Below are 24,187 nucleotides of genomic sequence, written 5' to 3' on the forward strand. Positions count from 1 at the left end.
GAAGCAAGAGAGGAAATAGCAAAGACTCTGACCATTATTTTCCAATCCTTTCTGGCTAAAGATGTGGTGCCGGAGAACTGGTAGATTGCAGATGATACAAAAAATGCCGTGTGGTTGATAATGATGAAGAAAGCTGTAGACTGCAGGAAGTATCAATGGACTGGTCAGGTGGGCAGAACAGTGGCCAATGGAATTCAATCCGGAGAGGTGTGAGGTAATACATTTGAGGAGGGCTAACAAAGCAAGGGAATACATATTAAATGATAGGAGACGGAGAAGTGTAGAGGAACAGAGAGACCTTGGAGTGCATGTCCACAGATTCCTGAAGATAGCAGGCCTGGTAGATAAGGTGGTTAAGAAGGCATACGGGATATTTGTCTTAATTAGCCGAGGTATAGAATATAAGAGAGCAGGGGTGTCATGTTGGAACTGTATAAAACTCTAGTTAGACCACAGATATAGAGTACTGAGTGCAGTTCTGGTCACCACATTACAGGAAAGATGTGATTGCACTAGAGAGGGTACAGAGGAGATTTACAAGGATGTTGCCTGGAACTGAGAGTTTTAGCTATGAGGAAAGATTGGATAGGCTGGGGCTGTTTTTTTTGGAACAGAGGAGGCTGAGGGGAGACCTAATCGAGGTGTACAAAATTATGAGGGGCTTAGATAGAGTGGATAGGAAGGACCTATTTCCCTTAGCAGAGGGGTCAACAATCAGGGGGCACAGATTTAAAGTAATTGGTTGGAGGTTTAGAGGGGAAATTTCTTCACCCAAAGGGTGCTGGGGGTCTGGAACTCTGTCTGAAAGGGTGAAAGTGACAGAAACCCTCATCGCATTTGAAAAGTACTTGGATGTGCACTTGAAGTGCCGTAACCTACAGGTCTACAGACCAAGAACTGGAAAGTGAGATGAGGTTGGATAGCTCTTTGTCAGCCGGCGCGGACACGATGGGCCAAATGGCCTCCTTCTGTGCTGTAAATTTCTATGCTTTTATGATTCCTGCACTTTGTATTCCAGTGGGACAAAATTCGATCAATTCTGATGAAAGATCATCGACCTGAGACGTTAACTCAGTTTCTCGCTCCACAGATGCTGCCTGACCTGCCAAGTGTTTCCAGCACTTTTTGTTTTTATTCCATTAGCCTTTGATTATTTTGTGTACCGGTGCACTGGTTTTTTGTGATGTGTATACGGATACCCAAATCCCTTTGCTGCTCCACAGCTCACAGTCTCTCACCATTAATAAAATATTCCAATTTCTCTTGCTTGTTTCCGAAGTGGATGATCTCTCATTTCCCCACATTGAACTCAATCTGCCACAATTTTCCCCAGCTTGCAATCTATGTCCCTTTGTAACTTCCTGCAGACAGACTCGAGTCAGACAGACGCCCCGCTCACCCCACACACACACTCCGGACGCACATACGGACACACACTCTGGAGACACACATACAGTCCGGACGGACACACACAGGTAGGAGCAGCACACAGACGGGAGGCAGAGCGACAGAGACACACACAAACACACTGCAGCCCCAACAAAGTGTGGAGGCTGGGCCTGGAAGCTGCCCACGTGGATCAGGTATGTCACTCTCAGATTACACTGATTGGTGTTAATTACACGTTGTGAAATTACCACTTTACGCCACATTCCGTAACTCACATTCTGCAATGACAACAACAATTCTTTACGATGTCACAATAACCTCGCTGGTGTCACAGTAGCTTTCTGATTACATCACAGAGCCTGTCTGCCCTTGCAGTTAAACTGTTTCCACGGACGTATCTGTAGCACACCCTAGAGCTGGTACAAGTCTGAACCACAGGCTAGCAAATGATATACACAGGGTTCATAAGGGAGGAAACACCCAGTGTGACCTAGAGTGAATTAAGTTACTCGACAATATGCTGATATCCTGGAGTCCAAAATCACACAGAACCACTTTGAATAAATCACCCATGACCAACAAATTGCCGACCATGAATGCTATTTATTACAACGCTGCATTTCCAATTAGAATATTTAGAAGATAAGGGATGTCAGTGAATTAATAATCCAATCTCATGGTTCAGTGGATGAGCGTAACCCAATCTTACATAGAAACGTAGAAAATAGGTGCAGGAGTAGGCCATTCAGCCCTACTAGCCTGCACCACCATTCAATGAGTTCACGGCTGAACATGCAACTTCAGTACCCCATTCCTGCTTTCTCGCCATACCCCTTGATGAATTCCACAGGTTCACCACTCTCTGGGTGAAGAAGTTTCTCCTCATCTCGGTCCTAAATGGCTTACCCCTTATCCTTAGACTGTGACCCCTGGTTCTGGACTTCTCCAACATTGGGAACATTCTTCCTGCATCTAACCTGTCTAAACCCGTCAGAATTTTAAACGTTTCAATGAGGTCCCCTCTCATTCTTCTGAACTCCAGTGAATACAAGCCCAGTTGATCCAGTCTTTCTTGATAGGTCAGTCCCGCCATCCCGGGAATCAGTCTGGTGAATCTTCGCTGCACTCCCTCAATAGCAAGAATGTCCTTCCTCAAGTTAGGAGACCAACACTGTACAATCTTGCTCAGCTCTTGTACTTTAAGATATTATTGGAACTGCTCTCTTGGGCTACCACATTGTAAGTGGCTGATTGTCATCCTGCACATTGGATATTTCTCAATATCCCACATGCGAGGAGGAAAGCTTTGTTTCACTGCCAGTAACGCGGGAGCTTGTTCTTGCGTGCTCCCGATAATCTGGGCCCTCTCTACATTCAGGCTCCACATGGACAAGGCGACTCATGACAGAACATAGATTAAACCATGACACGCAACACTTGGGTCGCTTGGTATACAACATCACTTCAGCGCAAGTCACTGTTTGCTATCCACCATTTGCAATGACATCTGATGCCAAGAGAACATAAAGGGGACTCAAGAGAGAATATAACCTGCTCCCTCCCCGTGGTGTCCCCATGTACAGGGCACATGGTATCACAGGAGGGTGTGAAACTGCCCACACTTCACTCCAGGGGCTCACATCACTTCAGCTGTTGAATGTGCTGTAACTCTGGGGCTGTGGGCTGCTCCGGGTGGGTTCATACAGCAGCACCTGGGTGTGAAATACAAGAACAGCTGCTTAAAGCCGCTCAGGATGCTGCAGTAACGCCCTTGCAGCGGTCAGGTTACTGCGGCGGAGGGTCTGCTGGCCATGTGCACGGACTTGCACGAGCAAACTTGTGCCAACGGCAGGCTCCAATTTCTAGAAACCGGGATTCTGCATTGCGTCTCAAGAAGCAATGTTGCTGCTCCACAGTCAGAACAGTTCAGAAAGGGTTAATGGCCAAGGTCATTTAACATTTTAAAGCTGCTGGCATTACAATATTTAATTTCAACACTATGCAGGAAATGAAAATCTCTGAGGAACCATTGAAGTGTCGTCTTTAATATACAAGAGAAAAAAAAAGTATTTTGCACTTACCCTATCTTGGTGAACAGCTTCCCCTGGGCATGGAGGAAATTCAGGATAAATCTTTTATTCAGCTGTTTTTGGGGGGGGAGGTGAAAGGGAAGGAAAGGAAAGAAAAAGGGAGAGAGAGAAAACAATTAATCTACTCGCAGCATGTTCTTATCAGCAGTCAACATCAGAGACGGAGGACAGCATGACCACAGCTCAGTGGCAAGGAGCAGATGCTTGGAACAGAAACGTGCCCACAGTCACACAGGCCTGCAGTCCTGCCAAGGCTGTCAGTCCATGCTCAACCCCGCTCAGCAGACTGCCACCCGTCCTCTGCTGGCAATGTGTCCAAGTGTTCAGCCCCAGGAGAACTATGGCCAGGCAGCGGCTGAGCTCAGGGCCCGCTCGGCAACAGGGGAACAAAGTTACATGCAAAACATTGATCACATTAAGACATGTATTGACCACCCGACACAAATCAGGTGCCTTCCACAGGCCAGGGCTGCAGTCGGCAGTCACAACACAAAACCCTCTCCTCTACATTGGGGAGATCAAATGCAGATCGGGTGACCGCTTTGCGGAACACCTCCGTTCAGTCCGTAAGCGTGAGCTTCCGGTCGCCTGTCATTTTAATTCTCCGCTCCACTCCCACTCCGACGTCTCTACCCTCGGCCAGATTGCACCGTATATAATCTGTTCAACAAAGGGCATTTCACCCACTGCCTCACACACAATAGTTTCTATCGCCACCCCTCCAAACCCCAGCTATGACATTTAAAATAAATGTTCCTCCTGACAGCACGATGGTGCAATGGTGGAGCACAGGTTTGGGCCACGTCGAGGCCGGGACAGGGGGAGTGAAACGGCCAGCAACAGTTAGCCCCGGGCCACTCCTGCACACCGACCAGCTCAGGCTGATGGCAACGGAACCTCGGAAATGGCTGGCCTCCTGGGTTACAGAGTGGGGCCCAAGCAGTCTGGGGAGGAAACCAGAAATGGGTCGGGAGTCGGGGGGGGCAGTAAATGAGGGAGTGTTCTTTTCCTGCTCCAGCCTGAGTAAATAGTCACCCTGCCCCCAGCCTCGATCAGGAGACTCAGTTCTACTCAGTAATGGCACAAGACCGAAGCCGAGGAGACCTCTCCCGTTCCCCATCTCCTCCAAAGGCACAACTCTGAACAGCAGAAGCAAACTAGAAGCACACAGTTCATAGCACAGCATGCTGCCAGTTTCATTTCATTTCAAAATACAGATACAACAAACGCAGCCCTTCCAGCCCAGTGATTCTGGGCACTGCCGCTCCAGCATTTGTAAAAACTCAAAGCCAACACTTGGTACAAAGGGCAAACATTCAGAGTTCAGCCTCTGCTTTGCCCTTGGTGCCACCTGAACCTGTGCCCAGTGGCGGAGATCAGAGTGTTCCTCGAGGGGACCAGCTCACCAAGCTCAGAAACACTGCTTCTGCTGCACTGCGGTGACTAACAGGCCCAATCGGAACCGTACTTATTACAGGGACACTCGACTGGGACTGCTACCAATTTGCACTTTAATTGCTAAAACCACAATTAAACATTGCTTCATCGTCAGTAAACAGGCCGAGGGGTCAAACACCCCCCCACCCCCAACAACCACGCAGCTTTAAATTCCAGTGTTCATATAAGCATGAACAATTGAAGAAAAGACAATAGTTAATGCAGACAGTCCGATTGCCCCGAACCTCTCCCATTATGGGCTGCCAGGGGGCAAATCCAAAGGCAAACCATCATGTTGCTTTGCATTCCAAAACTAATGACATAAAATTCTGAGGCTGAGAGTTTGCAGCTTCCCTGAGAGAAGAGGTACAAACAGCGAGTTTCTGCAGTGAGTCACTGGGCGGCACAGACCAGAAGCTTAGAGTCCAGTCTGTGGCGTGTTAGCTGAGCTGGGGGCAGTGCTTCAACTGGTCTCGGTGGCTGTGGGCTGGAGAAGGCCAAGTTAGCCGTTCCTGGGTTCCCACTCCGGACAGCAGTGACCTCTTGCTGGAGTAAGTGTGTGGACATGGGGAAGGGGGAGTAGACGGGGAAGGGGGAGTAGACGGGGAAGGGGGGAGGGAGGGAGGGAGGGAGGGAGGGAGGGAGGGAGGGAGGGAGGGAGGGAACCGCCGGCTCTCAAATCTCCCCCCACCTGCAGTTGAACAGCCGGGCTACACTCAATGTCTGGGTGAAGAATGACCGTTTGCACAAGGTACCAGAGGGCAGCTGGCGCCAGTGGAACCCACACCCCAGCAAGGAGACAGCTCCTTCAGGGGAGGGGAGGGGAGGGGAGGGGGGGGGGGGAAATTGGTGGAGAAAACTAAACAGTCCTCGGGTTTGCAGCCATTTGAAGTACAGGTCAGGCCAGCAGTTTCCTCCTGCGCTGCTCTGTGGGGCCAGGCATCTAAATTCAACTATTTTCTAATAAAAGCGTTCAGCCCCCAAGAACACTGCGGTGAACTGCCAGGGGGCAACAGAGCACGTAAAGTCAAGAGCTGCAGCCGGGCGGTGGGAGTCAGCTTCCGTTCCCTCAGTCACCGCCAAAGTTTCGCTTCCATCAGGAGGGGAGGGAAAACAGACCAGAGCAAAAATAAACAGGCCACCTAAAGCACATTCTTGAACAGGTTTACATTTAAATATAGCTGACAATGAATGAATGTAGCAAGAGGGGAGGGGAGAAAGCATCGGTTTCCACCCTGTGAGCTCAATGAGGAGTACGAGGCGAGGCGAGGCGAGGCGAGGCGAGGCGGGAGGCTGCCTCACATGAGCTGCTGTTCACTTGGCTCCAACGTGCAGGCTCGCCACAGCTACATAGATCCTGTCACGTCGCCGCGCCACATTTACTGCAAATGTGTGGTTTTGTGTTTAACCACCCCAACTGCAACCTGGCACACACTGGTCGACGAGAGCAATACGAGGACTCTGGAAACCAGCAGCACTTCTTGAAATGACTCGTGGTGATCTTACCACTTCAGAAGTGGTTTGAGTGACCGGGTCACAAAGTGCACGAACTCAGGCTGTATGTGACACCAGTCAAATCATTACAACATACAGTACCCTGCACTTCCTCTACCATTCACTTGGACTTTTCCAGAAGCCACCACGGAATCATCATCATAGGCAATCCGTCGAAATCGAGGAAGACTTGCTTCCACTTTAAGGGCGAGTTCTCAGGTGACTGTACAGCCCAATACGGGAATTACAGTCTCTGTCACAGGTGGGACAGATAGTCGATGAGGGAAGGGGTGGGTGGGACAGGTTTGCCGCACGCTCCTTCCACTACCTGCGCTTGTTTTCTGCACACTCTCGGCGACGAGACTCGAGGGGCTCAGCGCCCTCCCGGATGCACCTCCTCCATTTAGGGCAGTCTTTGGCCAGGGACTCCCAGGTGTTGGTGGGGATGTTGCACTTTATCAAGGAGGCTTTGAGGGTGTCCTTGAAATGTTTCCTCTGCCCATCAATGGGTCGCTTGCCGTGTCGAAATTCCAAGTAGAGCGCTTGCTTTGGGAGTCCTGTGTCGGGCATGTGGACGATGTGGCCCGCCCAACAGAGCTGGTCAAGTGTGGTCAGTGCTTCGATGCTGGAGATGTTGGCCTGAACAAGAACACTGACGGCTGCTCAACAGCCCACTCTCGCTGGGAAAGGGTCCATCTTACACCAGCAAGGTGACAAAGCAGTGAGCAAATTATTTAGGGCTATGGTCCCACAGGCATCCCATGACCTCACCCAGCAGCCATTCTTCACCTGTCAGCATAGACAGCGGGAGGCTATTCGGCTGTGGTGGGCATCAGGTGGCACCTAATCCTGGCTTCACGTAACATTCCCGATGATGCACTTCCAGCAGGGGTTACTGACTGAGTAAGCTCAGGGGTCCTGGCTGATCGTAACCGTCTGCAGCACCAAGGGGCAAACACCAAGAGTAGCCCCTCTCGCAACCCAGACAATTAACACCACTCACTATACTGATCAAAGCTGCCCTCCCTTCAGGGCCCAGTACATCATAAAGCGGGATTATCCAGAGACACTGAACTTTAGGATAATCGTTTAAAACACCCACCTTCCCTGGCAAAGGCACAAGCTACAAAGTAAACCTTGTTAGCCATACTGGTGCCTGGCAAAGACCGGCAGCACCGATAATCGCACAGGAGAATCTGCAGAATCTGTTTTTCTATAAATGATTTTCTTTTTAATGCAGATGGCTGCGTTTTGGTGAATATTTGTGTCCAACATGATGAAAGGCATCATCTCTGGAGCACAAAGTTCCCAACGTACGTCAAGCATGCCCAGATCATTCAGAGAACAGCTCCCTCTACACTGTCCCATCATTAAAGTTCTTGTGACTTCCCTCCAGCCTCAGAAGAGCACCTCTTACGGCACCACAGTGGCATTTTGTGATTTTCCCACCAGCTGCCCTTGCGGCCTCTCTCAGTCAAACAGCTATTGATCGATAGTTTTGTGCTGTGGGCCTAAGCTTAGACTGACCCAGGCATCGCTCACTTTGGCCCCTTGCAACCAGAAGACAGAGACTTTTACTGAGAGACTGGCATCACTGGCAGGGTTGCCAGAGGTGAATCTAACGCCCTGGAACACCCAGAATCCAGTATAAAGACCAAAGTACCTTTGGCAATCAGAATGCTGTCGAGCGTCTGAGCTTTGCTTGTGATTTGTTGATGGGCCCACGCACAGGACAGGACACCATGCTGTGCACAAATATGCTCAACCCAAGTTGCCTATGTCTGCTCAGGTTCCACCCCAACAGGATTCCTTCATTTAACCTTTTTTTTTAAAAAACCCAGGATGGAACATAATGGAGAAAGACTGAAATCTGCATGCTGCTTTTTCTTCTCTTTCAGTTTCAATTGAAAAGTGCGAGAATGAGGTGCAGTTGGTTCCACTGAAAACCACAAAGTTCATAGCAACACTCCTGTCACAGTCACACGAGCTTCACTCAAACAACTACCAAGGCACTTTTACTGTTTCACTTTGTTAGTTTGGATTGCGGAGAGCATTGGGCACACACCCGAATAAATCGCGAGCCCCATGTCCCCATGGGCAGAATCGTAGACCCATGTTTTTGGTGGTCTGTGATAGCTGGTGGTCTCTCCCGCGACCTGAACAACAGCAGCAACAGATGTACGGACTCGTCCCAAAAGATACCAGACTTCCACTGTTTGCGCCTCGATCACTGTTGATGCAAATATGGCAAGAAAAAGCTGCTGTACTTCAGCGCACTCAGTGAGCAGGGAAGCTCAATGCTCAGATACTGGGGACACAAAGGAACATATCTGACTGGCCAACAGTGCAGGCACCATTGAGGAGCAAGTCACTGAAGGAGTGGTATTATTTTCATTAATAGCCCCAAGGAACTTTATGAAACCTTGAAAAATGCCGGAAGAAAGGTGATAATTTCTTGATATTAATCAATTTCAGAAAAGTCAGCAGCTCATCACAAAAAAAATCCCCTTCTCCGTGTATCAGATTAAGATGGGTAACATCCTGCTTACGTGGTTAAAACTGGGTGAGCTGTTAAACAAGTGAGGGAACAGAAATCAGACTGAGGTGGACATTATAATTTTAGCATCACAGGCAAGTCATTTCCAAGCTTCATATATTCAGTGTCAGCTATGAGGGTTTCTGTGCAGTGTACCCCATTCACAGGGATCAGCACAATTCACTTCAATGCTCGGAATGCAGACTGACATTATCACGTCAACACATCATCAAGTGGAGCCACCGCTGGAACATTTGAGCAATACGATATTAAGGGGAACCAATAGGGTAGAGAGGGGGAATGTATTCCTGCTGGTTGGGGAGTCTAGGACTAGGGGGCATAGTCTAAAAATTAGAGCCAGACCTTTCAGGAGTGAAATTAGGAAACACTTCTACACACAAAGGGCAGTAGAAGTTTGGAACTCTCTTCCGTAAACAGCACTCGATGCTAGATCAATTGTTAATTTTAAATCTGATTGATAGATTTTTGTTAGCCAAAAACCCATGTTTTTGGTGGTCTGTGATAGCTGGTGGTCTCTCCCGCGACCTGAACTACAGCAGCAACAGATGTACGGACTCCTCCCAAAAGATCCCAGACTTTCATTATTTGCGCCTCAATCACTCAAATATGGCAAAAAAAGCTGCTGTGATTCGAGCCTTGCACTCAGTGAGCAGGGAAGCTTTTGAACCTGGGGAGGACAAAGCTCCATACTGGGGAGGGCTCAATGCTCAGATACTGGGGACAGAAAGGGACATATCCGACTGGCCAACATTGCTGTTGGTGCAAAGGTGAATATATGGAGTTAGCTCGCAGATCAGCCACGATCTCAGTGAACAGTGGAACAGGCCCGAGGAGCTGAAAGGCCTCCTCCTGTTCCTATTAGGACTGGAAGCAATACGGTGGAGGAGGATTTCCTGGAGTGCATAAGGGATGGTTTTCCAGACCAATATGTCGAGGAACCAACTAGGGGGGAGGCCATCTTAGACTGGGTGTTGTGTAATGAGAGAGGATTAATTAGCAATCTCGTTGTGCGAGGCCCCTTGGGGAAGAGTGGCCATAATATGGTGGAATTCTGCATTAGGATGGAGAATCAAACAGTTAATTCAGAGACCATGGTCCAAAACTTATAGAAGGATAACTTTCAAGGTATGAGGCGTGAATTGGCTAGGATAGATTGGTGAATGATACCTAAGGGGTTGACTGTGGATGGGCAATGGCAGACATTTAGAGACCGCATGGATGAACTACAACAATTGTACATCCCTGTCTGGCGTAAAAATAAAAAAGGGAAGGTGGTTCAACTGTGGCTTTCAAGGGAAATCAGGGATAGTATTAAAGCCAAGGAAGTGGCATACAAATTGGCCAGAAATAGCAGCGAACCCAGGGACTGGGAGAAATTTAGAACTCAGCAGAGGAGGACAAAGGGTTTGATTAGGGCAGGGGAAATAGAGTACGAGAAGAAGCTTGCAGGGAACATTAAGACGGACTGCAAAAGCTTCTATAGATATGTAAAGAGAAAAAGGTTAGTAAAGACAAACGTAGGCCCCCTGCAGTCAGAATCAGGGGAAGTCATAACGGGGAACAAAGAAATGGCAGACCAATTGAAGAAGTACTTTGGTTCGGTATTCACTAAGGAGGACACAAACAACCTCCGGATATAAAAGGGGTCAGAGGGTCTAGTAAGGAGGAGAACTGAGGGAAATCCTCATCAGTCGGGAAATTGTGTTGGGGAAATTGATGGGATTGAAGGCCGATAAATCCCCAGGACCTGATGGTCTGCATCCCAGAGCACTTAAGGAGGTGGCCTTGGAAATAGCGGATGCATTGACAGTCATTTTCCAACATTCCATAGACTCTGGATCAGTTCCTATGGAGTGGAGGGTAGCCAATGTAACCCCACTTTTTAAAAAAGGAGGGAAGAGAAAACAGGGAATTATAGACCGGTCAGCCTGACATCGGTAGTGGGTAAAATGATGGAATCAATTATTCAGGATGTCATAGCAGCACATTTGGAAAGAGGTGACATGATAGGTCCAAGTCAGCATGGATTTGTGAAAGGGAAATCATGCTTGACAAATCTTCTGGAATTTTTTGAGGATGTTTCCAGTAAAGTGGACAAGGGAGAACCAGTTGATATGGTATATTTGGACTTTCAGAAGGCTTTCGACAAGGTCCCACACAAGAGATTAATGTGCAAAGTTAAAGCACATGGGATTGGGGGTAGTGTGTTGACGTGGATTGAGAACTGGTTGGCAGACAGGAAGCAAAGAGTAGGAGTAAATGGGTACTTTTCAGAATGGCAGGCAGTGACTAGTGGGGTACCGCAAGGTTCTGTGCTGGGGTCCCAGCTGTTTACATTGTACATTAATGATTTAGACGAGGGGATTAAATGTAGTATTTCCAAATTTGCGGATGACACTAAGTTGGGTGGCAGTGTGAGCTGCGAGGAGGATGCTATGAGGCTGCAGAGTGACTTGGATAGGTTAGGTGAGTGGGCAAATGCATGGCAGATGAAGTATAATGTGGATAAATGTGAGGTTATCCATTTTGGTGGTAAAAATAGAGAGACAGACTATTATCTGAATGGTGACAGATTAGGAAACGGGGAGGTGTAATGAGACCTGGGTGTCATGGTACATCAGTCATTGAAGGTTGGCATGCAGGTACAGCAAATGGCATGTTGGCCTTCATAGCGAGGGGATTTGAGTACAGGGGCAGGGAGATGTTACTACAGTTGCACAGGGCCTTGGTGAGGCCACACCTGGAGTATTGTGTACAGTTTTGGTCTCCTAACTTGAGGAAGGACATTCTTGCTATTGAGAGAGTGCAGCAAAGGTTCACCAGACTGATTCCTGGGATGGCAGGACTGACATATCAAGAAAGACTGGATCAACTGGGCTTGTATTCACTCGAGTTCAGAAGAATGAGAGGGGATCTCATAGAAACGTTTAAAATTCTGACGGGTTTAGACAGGTTAGATGCAGGAAGAATGTTCCCAATGTTGGGGAAGTCCAGAACCAGGGGTCACAGTCTAAGTCTAAGGATAAGGGGTAAGCCATTTAGGACCGAGATGAGGAGAAACTTCTTCACCCAGAGAGTGGTGAACCTGTGGAATTCTCTACCACAGAAAGTTGTTGAGGCCAATTCACTAAATATATTCAAAAGGGAGTTAGATGTAGTCCTTACTACTAGGGGGATCAAGGGGTATGGCGAGAAAGCAAGAATGGGGTACTGAAGTTGCATGTTCAGCCATGAACTCATTGAATGGCGGTGCAGGCTAGAAGGGCCGAATGGCCTACTCCTGCACCTATTTTCTATGTTTCTATCAGAAGCCTAGGCATTAACAACTTCAAACACCCAGCTCCATCAGCAACCTCTGCTGCCTGTTCATCGAGCAGACTCGGCTGTTACTGCACATTCACAGACATTGGGAATCTCCAGGGTTAACCAGAACTATCTTCCCCGTTAGTAGGAGCACATCAATGTCGGAATACGTTCAAAACACTCAAAGGATTGCTCGCTATTTCAGGTCTCATGCTCCTTGACGGCGATAATTAAATATCACCATATGGCAGAGTCAGTCGGGACTGCAAAACTGCATTCAAATCCAGTCCTGATTACTGGGATGAAAGGCTCCTTTGCTGACTGTAAATGCACAATGTGAATTGAGTTGGGGACAATCTCAATCAAGTTTCTGGTGGTCATGGGCCCAAAGCACAAAAGTGCCCCAAACTTGACAAACTTGGTAATCTGAGCGAGACCATCGCGCAGCTGGTGGGGGTGGGAACCGTGCTTCAATGGTGCACTGATTATTTCAGCACCGAAATGTCCCACAAACAGCAATGAAATCAACGACCAGATAAAAAGAGTAGTGCTGTTAGCTCAGAGATAAATGTCATCCAATAATGTTTTAAACCCACCCTGAGCAGGCAGATGGGATCTCATTCAACAGAGGCATCCCCAATGCTGCAGCGCTCCCTCACTGAAGTGCCTGTCTAGATTAAGAGCTCAAATCTCTGGATTAGGAGTTGAACACTCAACCTTCTGACTCACAAACAAGAATGCTACCCACTGAGCCAAGACTGGCGCTTCGAAAGAGAATGTGATTTACTCAGTCACTACAGAGCAGTCGCATGGTGAGAGATCTACACACACATCAGAGTCCAACTTGGGAACGAGTTGTGGTCAACACAAGTGGGACTTAAGTCTCCACAACACATGGTTTCTTTTAGGTTGTAACTGGAGTTAATGAAACAGCTTGCACGGCCTGAACATGGATACGCACGGCCTGAACACGGATACGCACGGCCTGGTGCGATCCTGAATCATACACAAGTCGTCGCCCCAGGTTCGATTCCTGGTCTGTGTTGGCTCAGCTAGGGCGGCAATTAGGTCACAAAATGTAGCCTCGGGGGAAGGCGGAAAGCAGAGAACCCAGCCAGGGATTCTGATCCTGGTCACTATCCAATGAGCCCTGCAGGTGTGGACATTGAGTGAGTACAGACCTGACCCTTCATGGCTCAATAGTCTGTTGCCTAAACTAACACATGATCACTTGAGCAAGGTACCAGAGGGCTGCTGGCACGGGGGGAATCCGTACCCCAGCAAGCAGTCAACATCTCTGAAGAGGAAGGAGAAAAGGTGTGAAAATTGGCCAAAGGTGAACGAGGTCGAGGGGTTAAGTAGTGCGTTACACTGCTTAGTGGACTGGATCCAATGTAGCTGGAGGCAGCACAGGTGCAAATGAGGAAATCCATGTGATGTGGGCTTAGAATGTTTAGCTTTTGAATTTTATCCTCCAAGAAAATATATTGCCAATGATTAGAGCGAGAGCTCATCTATACTAAAACATTTACAGAACTGACATTCCCACTGATGGCGCAAATACTCAATCACATCAGGTGATGCACTGAGTGACTGCACGTGGAAGTGAAGGGTCTTGAATAGATCCAACCCCTCCGGCAACTCAAACAGCGACTACTTATCCACGAGTAGGTTTCATTAGTGAAGAGGGCCCCTGTTATTGAGCACCCGCTGAATCCAGCTGCAGGCACTGTCGCTGATTTGACACGATGCGGAAAGGGGTGTGGAGAATTTAATGTCTCACCACTTCTGATGCAAATCCAAATCAGCCCAACCTGAAAATTCAAGAGGAAGAACTTGAACATCAGAGGCAACTTGTCCACCATGCAGCAGTGTAACCCAAGCTTCAGGATAGCCGCTTTACCCAAGCTTTAGTCCCCATCTTAACATAAGCAGACAAGCCATGGGCTCCATCACAAGTCCGATTCGACACGTGCTAAACAAGCTGAGGGCCAAGGCAGTCCTTTCTTGAGCTGGTGCAGCATTGAGCTCTCCAGTCACAATATTATGCACATAAAAAAATAACATTGCCCATGTGAAACACAGTGCTTCACCACTGGAACAGAGCAGCCTGCATGGTCCCAAAAAGCTCATGTTACTCAAATCTACCAGTGGGTCCAAAGGAAAATAGCTTTGTTGTGTTTGGAATCCTCTCCAATGACAGCATGACCAAGCAACTGTTCTGGCTCTGGCACCAGCACGGTAGTAACCCCCAAAGTGGTGGTTTCTCTCCTGAAGCACAGATTTCAGTACAGGATTGCACTCAGTTGAAGCTGACCACTTGTGGCAATTCACTGGAACACGATCGCACTCTAACAGAGCTGGGCACCCAGTGGCAATTTTCATTTAAAAATCCCAAACACCAGCCGCCTGTTGTTTAATGTGCCATCTACAAACCAATTTAGACACATGTCAACACTCATGCCATTAATAACACTGGAGATAAGTTACTGGGGAGGCATATTCACGCAGAGCTTTTCTGCAATGGATTCTAAAATACAGCATTGTACAAATATCTTAAACGTACCTGCCCTCCCAATCATCCAGCCTCCTCTTCCCCAATAAATCCTAATCTCCCCTCTGATCACTCCATTAACCCCAGTCTCTCTCTCTGACCACCCCATTAACCCCAGTCTCTCCCTCTGATCACCCCATTAACCCCAATCTCTCCCTCTGACCACCCCACTAACCCCAGTCTCTCCCTCTGATCACCCCATTAACCCCAGTCTCTCCCTCTGATCATCCCATTAACCCGTCTCTCCCTTTGATCATCCCATTAACCTCAGTCTCTCCCTCTTATCACCCTATTAACCCCAGTCTCTCCCTCTGATCACCCCATTAACCCCAGTCTCTCCCTCTGATCACCCCATTAACCCCAGTCTCTCCCTCTCATCACCCCATTAACCCCAGTCTCTCCCTCTGATCACCCCATTAACCCCAGTCTCTCCCTCTGATCACCCCATTAACCCCAGTCTCTCCCTCTGATCACCCCATTAACCCCAGTCTCTCCCTCTGATCACCCCATTAACCCCAATCTCTCCCTCTCATCACCCCATTAACCCCAGTCTCTCCCTCTGATCACCCCATTAACCCCAGTCTCTCCCTCTCATCACCCCATTAACCCCAGTCTCTCCCTCTCATCACCCCATTAACCCCAGTCTCTCCCTCTCATCACCCCATTAACCCCAGTCTCTCCCTCTGATCACCCCATTAACCCCAGTCTCTCCCTCTCATCACCCCATTAACCCCAGTCTCTCCCTCTCATCACCCCATTAACCCCAGTCTCTCCCTCTCATCACCCCATTAACCCCAGTCTCTCCCTCTCATCACCCCATTAACCCCAGTCTCTCCCTCTCATCACCCCATTAACCCCAGTCTCTCCCTCTGATCACCCCATTAACCCCAGTCTCTCCCTCTCATCGCCCCATTAACCCCAGTCTCTCCCTCTCATCACCCCATTAACCCCAGTCTCTCCCTCTCATCACCCCATTAACCCCAGTCTCTCCCTCTCATCACCCCATTAACCCCAGTCTCTCCCTCTCATCACCCCATTAACCCCAGTCTCTCCCTCTCATCACCCCATTAACCCCAGTCTCTCCCTCTCATCACCCCATTAACCCCAGTCTCTCCCTCTCATCACCCCATTAACCCCAGTCTCTCCCTCTCATCACCCCATTAACCCCAGTCTCTCCCTCTCATCACCCCATTAACCCCAGTCTCTCCCTCTGATCACCCCATTAACCCCAGTCTCTCCCTCTGATCACCCCATTAACCCCAGTCTCTCCCTCTCATCACCCCATTAACCCCAGTCTCTCCCTCTCATCACCCCATTAACCCCAGTCTCTCCCTCTCATCACCCCATCAACCCCAGTCTCTCCCTCTGATCACCCCATCAACCCCAGTCTCTCCCTCTGATCACCCCATTAACCCCAGTCTCTCCCTCTGATCACCCCATTAACCCCAGTCTCTCCCTCTGATCACCCCATTAACCCCAGTCTCTCCTTCTCATCACCCCATTAACCCCAGTCTCTCCCTCTGATCACCCCATTAACCCCAGTCTCTCCCTCTGATCACCCCATTAACCCCAGTCTCTCCCTCTCATCACCCCATTAACCCCAGTCTCTCCCTCTGATCACCCCATTAACCCCAGTCTCTCCCTCTGATCACCCCATTAACCCCAGTCTCTCCCTCTGATCACCCCATTAACCCCAGTCTCTCCCTCTCATCACCCCATTAACCCCAGTCTCTCCCTCTCATCACCCCATTAACCCCAGTCTCTCCCTCTGATCACCCCATTAACCCCAGTCTCTCCCTCTGATCACCCCATTAACCCCAGTCTCTCCCTCTCATCACCCCATTAACCCCAGTCTCTCCCTCTCATCACCCCATTAACCCCAGTCTCTCCCTCTCATCACCCCATTAACCCCAGTCTCTCCCTCTCATCACCCCATTAACCCCAGTCTCTCCCTCTCATCACCCCATTAACCCCAGTCTCTCCCTCTCATCACCCCATTAACCCCAGTCTCTCCCTCTCATCACCCCATTAACCCCAGTCTCTCCCTCTGATCACCCCATTAACCCCAGTCTCTCCCTCTGATCACCCCATTAACCCCAGTCTCTCCCTCTCATCACCCCATTAACCCCAGTCTCTCCCTCTGATCACCCCATTAACCCCAGTCTCTCCCTCTGATCACCCCATTAACCCCAGTCTCTCCCTCTGATCACCCCATTAACCCCAGTCTCTCCCTCTCATCACCCCATTAACCCCAGTCTCTCCCTCTGATCACCCCATTAACCCCAGTCTCTCCCTCTGATCACCCCATTAACCCCAGTCTCTCCTTCTCATCACCCCATTAACCCCAGTCTCTCCCTCTGATCACCCCATTAACCCCAGTCTCTCCCTCTGATCACCCCATTAACCCGAGTCTCTCCCTCTCATCACCCCATTAACCCCAGTCTCTCCCTCTGATCACCCCATTAACCCCAGTCTCTCCCTCTGATCACCCCATTAACCCCAGTCTCTCCCTCTGATCACCCCATTAACCCCAGTCTCTCCCTCTCATCACCCCATTAACCCCAGTCTCTCCCTCTCATCACCCCATTAACCCCAGTCTCTCCCTCTGATCACCCCATTAACCCCAGTCTCTCCCTCTCATCACCCCATTAACCCCAGTCTCTCCCTCTCATCACCCCATTAACCCCAGTCTCTCCCTCTCATCACCCCATTAACCCCAGTCTCTCCCTCTCATCACCCCATTAACCCCAGTCTCTCCCTCTCATCACCCCATTAACCCCAGTCTCTCCCTCTCATCACCCCATTAACCCCAGTCTCTCCCTCTCATCACCCCATTAACCCCAGTCTCTCCCTCTCATCACCCCATTAACCCCAGTCTCTCCCTCTGATCACCCCATTAACCCCAGTCTCTCCCTCTGATCACCCCATTAACCCCAGTCTCTCCCTCATCACCCCATTAACCCCAGTCTCTCCCTCTGATCACCCCATTAACCCCAGTCTCTCCCTCTGATCACCCCATTAACCCCAGTCTCTCCCTCTGATCACCCCATTAACCCCAGTCTCTCCCTCTCATCACCCCATTAACCCCAGTCTCTCCCTCTCATCACCCCATTAACCCCAGTCTCTCCCTCTGATCACCCCATTAACCCCAGTCTCTCCCTCTCATCACCCCATTAACCCCAGTCTCTCCCTCTCATCACTCCATTAACCCCAGTCTCTCCCTCTCATCACCCCATTAACCCCAGTCTCTCCCTCTGATCAGCCCCACCAGTGATCCCATCTACCCCTCCCAATCACTCCAGGCAACTCTTCCAAGCAGCCAAACGATAACCACCTCCTCCTCTTCCCAATCACTCCAACTATTCCCAGCCTTCCAAAATTCCTCCAGTTTATTGCAGAAGTCGGAAGCCATCCTTCCTGGTCTCAGGAGCACCTTAGCCTCTGGCCCCGACACCATCAAGCTCCTTGATTGCTGCCTCAGGGCGGATCAGGAGGTGTGAGGACCATGCGGCCGACTGAACCCCAAGCTCTGCTTACTCCCCGGCAGCCACTCCATCACTTTCTTCCAGCTCCACAAAATTGGCTGCCCCTGCTCCCAAACCATAATTTGGGCCTTAATGTTTGACTTCTCTTCATACCCTCCCCAGCTGCATTGTGTGCGTCAGCCCGCCACAAGTTTCAACTTATTCAAAATGCCAGAGCCCACAGCCTCACCCACACAATGTCCCATACTTCCTTCCTGTCCAATTTCCACTGGCCCTACATTGATTACAAAAATCAGGACCAGGCTTTCAAATTCACCTGTGGCCTCACCCTGACTTTGTGACTTATTCGCACCCAACCTGCATGTATTCGCACTCCTTACACAAGGGTTTCTCCTCGTTCCCTCTGCTCAACAACTGGCTCGATCACCTCCGTGCTCCTGAACTCCCTGCCCACTTCCCTCCACCTCCCCAATCCTTCCTACTTCCAAAAAATACCTCACAATCTCTCTTTGGTTTCAACCACTTCAACCTTACCATTTCTCCCTTTTCTCCTGCTGCTTAGCAATTACTGTTTCATGTCCTAACTGAAGTGCTTTTAGACATGAGGAATGCTGGAGAAATACACGGCCCCTCCTAGCCATTCCATCCCCTCCCCACAAAAATCTCCCAGCTTCCCCATCCCTTCAACAAAAACCCCAGCGCCTCTCAAGTTACATCCGAGAGATGCCAAGAGCAGCCCAGCCTGTCAAACTGCATGCACACCTTGGTGGTAATGCTGAATGCAGGTGTGTGGATTATTGCACAGACATCCCCAAGGTACAGACAACAGATGTATCTGATGCAGCGAGCACTACTCCAGTTCAAAAGATTTCTTACTAGGTGTTTTGCACCTGTCACTCAATGAAAACACAGCACATTGTAGCAGACACACCGGAGGCAACGCACCAGGCTGTCGGCAACAGAGCAATGTTCCTGTCCTCAATACACAACTTGCAACACAACATACTTTCAGACACCCAAATCTTTACAACAGGATACTCAGAGGAGGCATTACCCAGCCCGAAACACAGGGACAGACAATGGTCAGCCCGAGACACAGGCAATGGTCAGCCTGAGACACAGGCAATGGTCAGCCCGAGACACAGGGACAGGCAATGGTCAGCCCGAGACACAGGGACAGGCAATGGTCAGCCCGAGACACAGGCAATGGTCAGCCCGAGACACAGGGACAAGCAATGGTCAGCCCGAGACACAGGCAATGGTCAGCCCGAGACACAGGCAATGGTCAGCCCGAGACACAGGCAATGGTCAGCCCGAGGCACAGGCAATGGTCAGCCCGAGACACAGGGACAGGCAATGGTCAGCCCGAGGCACAGGCAATGGTCAGCCCGAGGCACAGGCAATGGTCAGCCCGAGACACAGGCAATGGTCAGCCCGAGACACAGGCAATGGTCAGCCCGAGACACAGGCAATGGTCAGCCCGAGGCACAGGCAATGGTCAGCCCGAGACACAGGCAATGGTCAGCCCGAGACACAGGCAATGGTCAGCCTGAGACACAGCGACAGGCAATGGTCAGCCCGAAACACAGGCAATGGTCAGCCCGAGACACAGCGACAGGCAATGGTCAGCCCGAGACACAGGCAATGGTCAGCCTGAGACACAGCGACAGGCAATGGTCAGCCCGAAACACAGGCAATGGTCAGCCCGAGACACAGCGACAGGCAATGGTCAGCCCGAGACACAGGCAATGGTCAGCCCGAGACACAGCGACAGGCAATGGTCAGCCTGAGACACAGCGACAGGCAATGGTCAGCCCGAGACACAGGCAATGGTCAGCCCGAGACACAGCGACAGGCAATGCCCAGCCTGAGCCAGGGGCATCAGTGCGACAGCATGAAACTTTCACAAGCCCAGCTCACCCACCTGGAGCTTCAGCAACAACTTGCATTTATATAGCGCCTTTAACGTAGGAAAATGTCCCAAGGTGCTTCACAGGAGTGATTATCAAACAAAAGCTGACACCGAACCAAAGGAGGAGATATTGGACAAGTGTAAAGAGGAGGGTTTTAATGAGTGTTTTATAGGAAGAGAGCGAGGTAGAGAGGATTGGGGAAGGAATTGCAGAATATGAGGCTTAGACAGTTGAAGACACAGCCGCAACGATGGGACAAAGGAAGTGGGGGATGCAGAAGCGGCCAGACTTAGAGGAGCGCAGAGATCTCAGAGAGTTGTAAGGCTGGAGGAGGTTACAGAGATGGGGAGGGCGAGGCCATGGAGCAATCTGAACATCAGGATGAGAATTTTAAATTCGAGATGTTGGTGGACCGGGAGCCAATGTAGGTCAGTGAGCTGAGGGGTGATGGGTGAGCAGGACTTGGTGTGGGCTAGATTATGGGCAGCAGAGTTTTGGACGAGCTCAAGTTGATGGAGGGTGAAGGATGGGAGGCCGGCCAGGAGTGCGTTGGAATAGTCTAGTCTAGAGGTAACAAAGACATGGATGAGGGTTTCAGCAGCAGATAAGCTGAGGCAAGGGCAGAGACGGACGATGTTAAAGATGGAAGTAGGCATCTAGAAAATAGCTGGTCATCCTCACTTACAGATAGTTGTTCAATTATACATTGGAACAAAATACATCATCCATATCTTATTGTTTCTAAATGAAAACAGTCACTGCCCTAGGTGACGTTTGTATTGTCTGGTTTTAAATATGCTATAGTGGATATTAAATTGTAGCTGCTTCCAGTTCATTAACATGAAAAACGTACTGCTGTTTAAACACAGGCAACTGTTTCCTTTCAAAACACAGCAGCCTCCCTAAACCATCATTATTTCTGAAAATATTTAACCAACTATCGCTCTCACTCGTACTGCCCAATACAGCGTCAATAGGCACAGCACCACCTGCTGCTCAGAGCGAGTACAGCAGCTCCAATTATACTTTTAACATAAATATATGTCACAGTTCATAGAATCATCCAGCCCAAGAGGCCATTCGGCCCATTGTGCCTCTACCGACTCTGTGACGGAGCGATCTAGTTAGACCCACGTTCCCCCCGCTCTTTCCCCATAGCCCTGCAATTTATTTCCACATCAAGTATTTATCCAATTTCCTTTTGAACGGCACTATTGAATCAGCTTCCACCGCCCTTTCAGGCAGCGTGTTCCAATTCACAACAACTCGCTGCATAAAAAAAAATTATCTTTAAAAAAAAAAATTGTTCCGGGATATGGGCATCGCTGGCAAGGCTGACATTTATTGCCCATCCCTAATTGCCCCTTGAGAAGGTGGTGGTGAGCCGCCTTCCTGAACCGCTGCAGTTCCCATGGTTCTTTTGCCAATTACCTTAAATCTGTGTCCTCTGCTGCCACTGGAAACAGTTCCTCCTCTGCTGCAATTGGCCACTGCAGTGCTGGGTGAAGGAGGAGGAAATGAGCCAGGGTTCCAGCTGAGTCATCAGGTGAGGCCTCCCATGGCCCAACAACTTCCGCACACTGGCTATCCCCTGTGATCCCGTGAGTTAGTTCGATTCAGCTTTAATCTTCCACATCCACTGTGGATCACAATGCCAAGTCAGAGGGCATTCACAGGACAAGGCAAAATGAGGAAGGGTATATTCTACAGGTTAAACGTCACACAAAAACAAGGACCTCCACAAGACAGTCGACAGCCGTCCTGACCACTCCTGCTGCCAAGGAAAGGAGCCAAAAACTGATTGCAATCTTCACATAAAACAAACAGTATGCCATATATTAAAACCAAAAGCTGGAGCCCATTTCTAGGCAGTTATCTAACCAGAGTTCAGAAAACGGTCATTGATCAGATAACCATCAGATGCTGTTCTCAATTAGATGCCAGCATGTAGCTCACTCTGTCTGTCATTCTGCATGTAAACCACCCGAACCCCTCGATTAGATCCCAGCCTGTAACTCATTCCCGGGTGTCCGTTATTCTATATATAAACCCCCCTACAAACCCCTCGATTAGATCCCAGCCTGTAACTCATTCCCGGGTGTCTGTTATTCTATATATAAACCCCCCCCGAACCCCTCGATTAGATTCCAGCCTGTAACTCATTCCCAGGTGTCTGTTATTCTATATATAAACCCCCACCGAACCCCTCGATTAGATCCCAGCCTGTAACTCATTCCCAGGTGTCCGTTATTCTATATATAAACCCCCCCCCCCCCCCGAACCCCTCGATTAGATCCCAGCCTGTAACTCATTCCCGGGTGTCCGTTATTCTATATATAAACCCCCTCCCCCCACCGAACCCCTCTATTAGATCCCAGCCTGTAACTCATTCCCAGGTGTCTGTTATTCTATATATAAACCCCCCCCGAACCCCTCTATTAGATCCCAGCCTGTAACTCATTCCCGGGTGTCTGTTATTCTATATATAAACCCCCCCCCGAACCCCTCGATTAGATTCCAGCCTGTAACTCTCTCCCGGGTGTCCATTATTCTAAATATAAACCCCCGGAACCCCTCGATTAGCTTCCAGCCTATAACTCACTCCCGGGTATCTGTTATTCTATAAATAAATCCACCGAACCCCACGATTCGATTCCAGCCTGTAACTCCCAGGTATCCGTTATTCATTACATAAACCCCCCCCGAACCCCTTGATTAGATTCCAGCCTGTAACTCACTCCTGGATATCCGTTATTCTATATATAAACCCTCCGAACCCCTCGATTAGATTCCAGCCTGTAACTCACTCCCGGGTATCTGTTATTCTATATATAAACCCCCAGAACCCCTCGATTAGATTCCAGGCTGTATCTCACTCCCGGGTATCTGTTATTCTATATAAACCCCCCGAACCCCTCGATTAGATTCCAGCCTGTAACTCACTCCCGGGTATCTGTTATTCTATATAAACCCCCGAACCCCTCGATTCAATTCCAGCCTGTAACTCACTCCCGAGTATCTGTTATTCTATATATAACCTGTTTATACAATCACAGTCAGCCCAAGAGAATAGAAACTCCACATGTAGGGAAAGCATCACATGCCCTCTATGCCACTGCACGTCAGTTCAATAACATGCCACGGGACTACACCAACCCTACGCCATAAGTGTGTAAATTATCAGAGATACCACATTTAATATCAGAAAGGGTTCAATTGTAAATAAATTCTGATCGTCTCAACAGCAATTTGCATACCAGCTACAGGATGCAAGTGGAAGAAGCCTCTAAGTTCTCAGGCTAGGTGCTCACATCCGCCAGAGACGTACAAGAGCGGTGCACCTGCAGTACGAGCGAGGGATCGGACACACACCGCGGTGTGCCTGCAGTACGAGCGAGGGATCGGATACACACCGCAGTGTGCCTGCAGTACGAGCGAGGGATCGGATACACACCGCAGTGTGCCTGCAGTACGAGCGAGGGATTGGATGGATACACACCGCAGTGTGCCTGCAGTACGAGCGAGGGATCGGACACACACCGCGGTGTGCCTGCAGTACGAGCGAGGGATCGGACACACACCGCAGCAGGGCTGCAGTGTTGTGCAATGTCCAGAAATAGAAAGACTCTGTTAGTTGCTACTCAGACACCAGTTGCCGGTCATCAGCAGCGTGCATCTTCTCAATATCTTCGAGCACCGCAGCAACATTTCCTCACCAAAAATAAACGTAACATGGCACAGCTTGTACTGAGAATATAAAGCTGTGATATCCGAAAAAGAAAGCAAGACGTAGGCGGCTATTCTTGCCTCTGGCACCTTTTCTCATGTCCCGTAAGAGCAGAGAGTTACAAACCAAATAGAACAAAATTTGGTAACGGTTCATGTGCGGTCCAGGACACGAGCGTGCCAAGGGAGTTGTTGAAAGCCCCTTTGTGTGTTAATGGGCTGCCCTTACACCATAACTA

At 49.4% G+C, this 24,187-nt stretch overlaps 1 protein-coding gene across 2 annotated transcripts in view; it reads right to left on the minus strand.

Moving 5' to 3' along the window:
• Positions 1-24,187, minus strand: part of smg6 (SMG6 nonsense mediated mRNA decay factor) — a 422,171-nt gene that overhangs the window by 360,548 nt on the left and 37,436 nt on the right. For both annotated transcript variants that reach the window (XM_070856878.1, XM_070856877.1), the window contains exon 6: positions 3,471-3,532. In XM_070856878.1, coding sequence (XP_070712979.1) covers positions 3,471-3,532 — 62 coding nt within the window. The remainder of the gene's footprint in view (positions 1-3,470; positions 3,533-24,187) is intronic.

The sequence above is a fragment of the Pristiophorus japonicus genome, chromosome 16 (assembly GCF_044704955.1).
Source record: "Pristiophorus japonicus isolate sPriJap1 chromosome 16, sPriJap1.hap1, whole genome shotgun sequence".
In the NCBI taxonomy this organism is placed as follows: Eukaryota; Metazoa; Chordata; class Chondrichthyes; family Pristiophoridae; genus Pristiophorus; species Pristiophorus japonicus.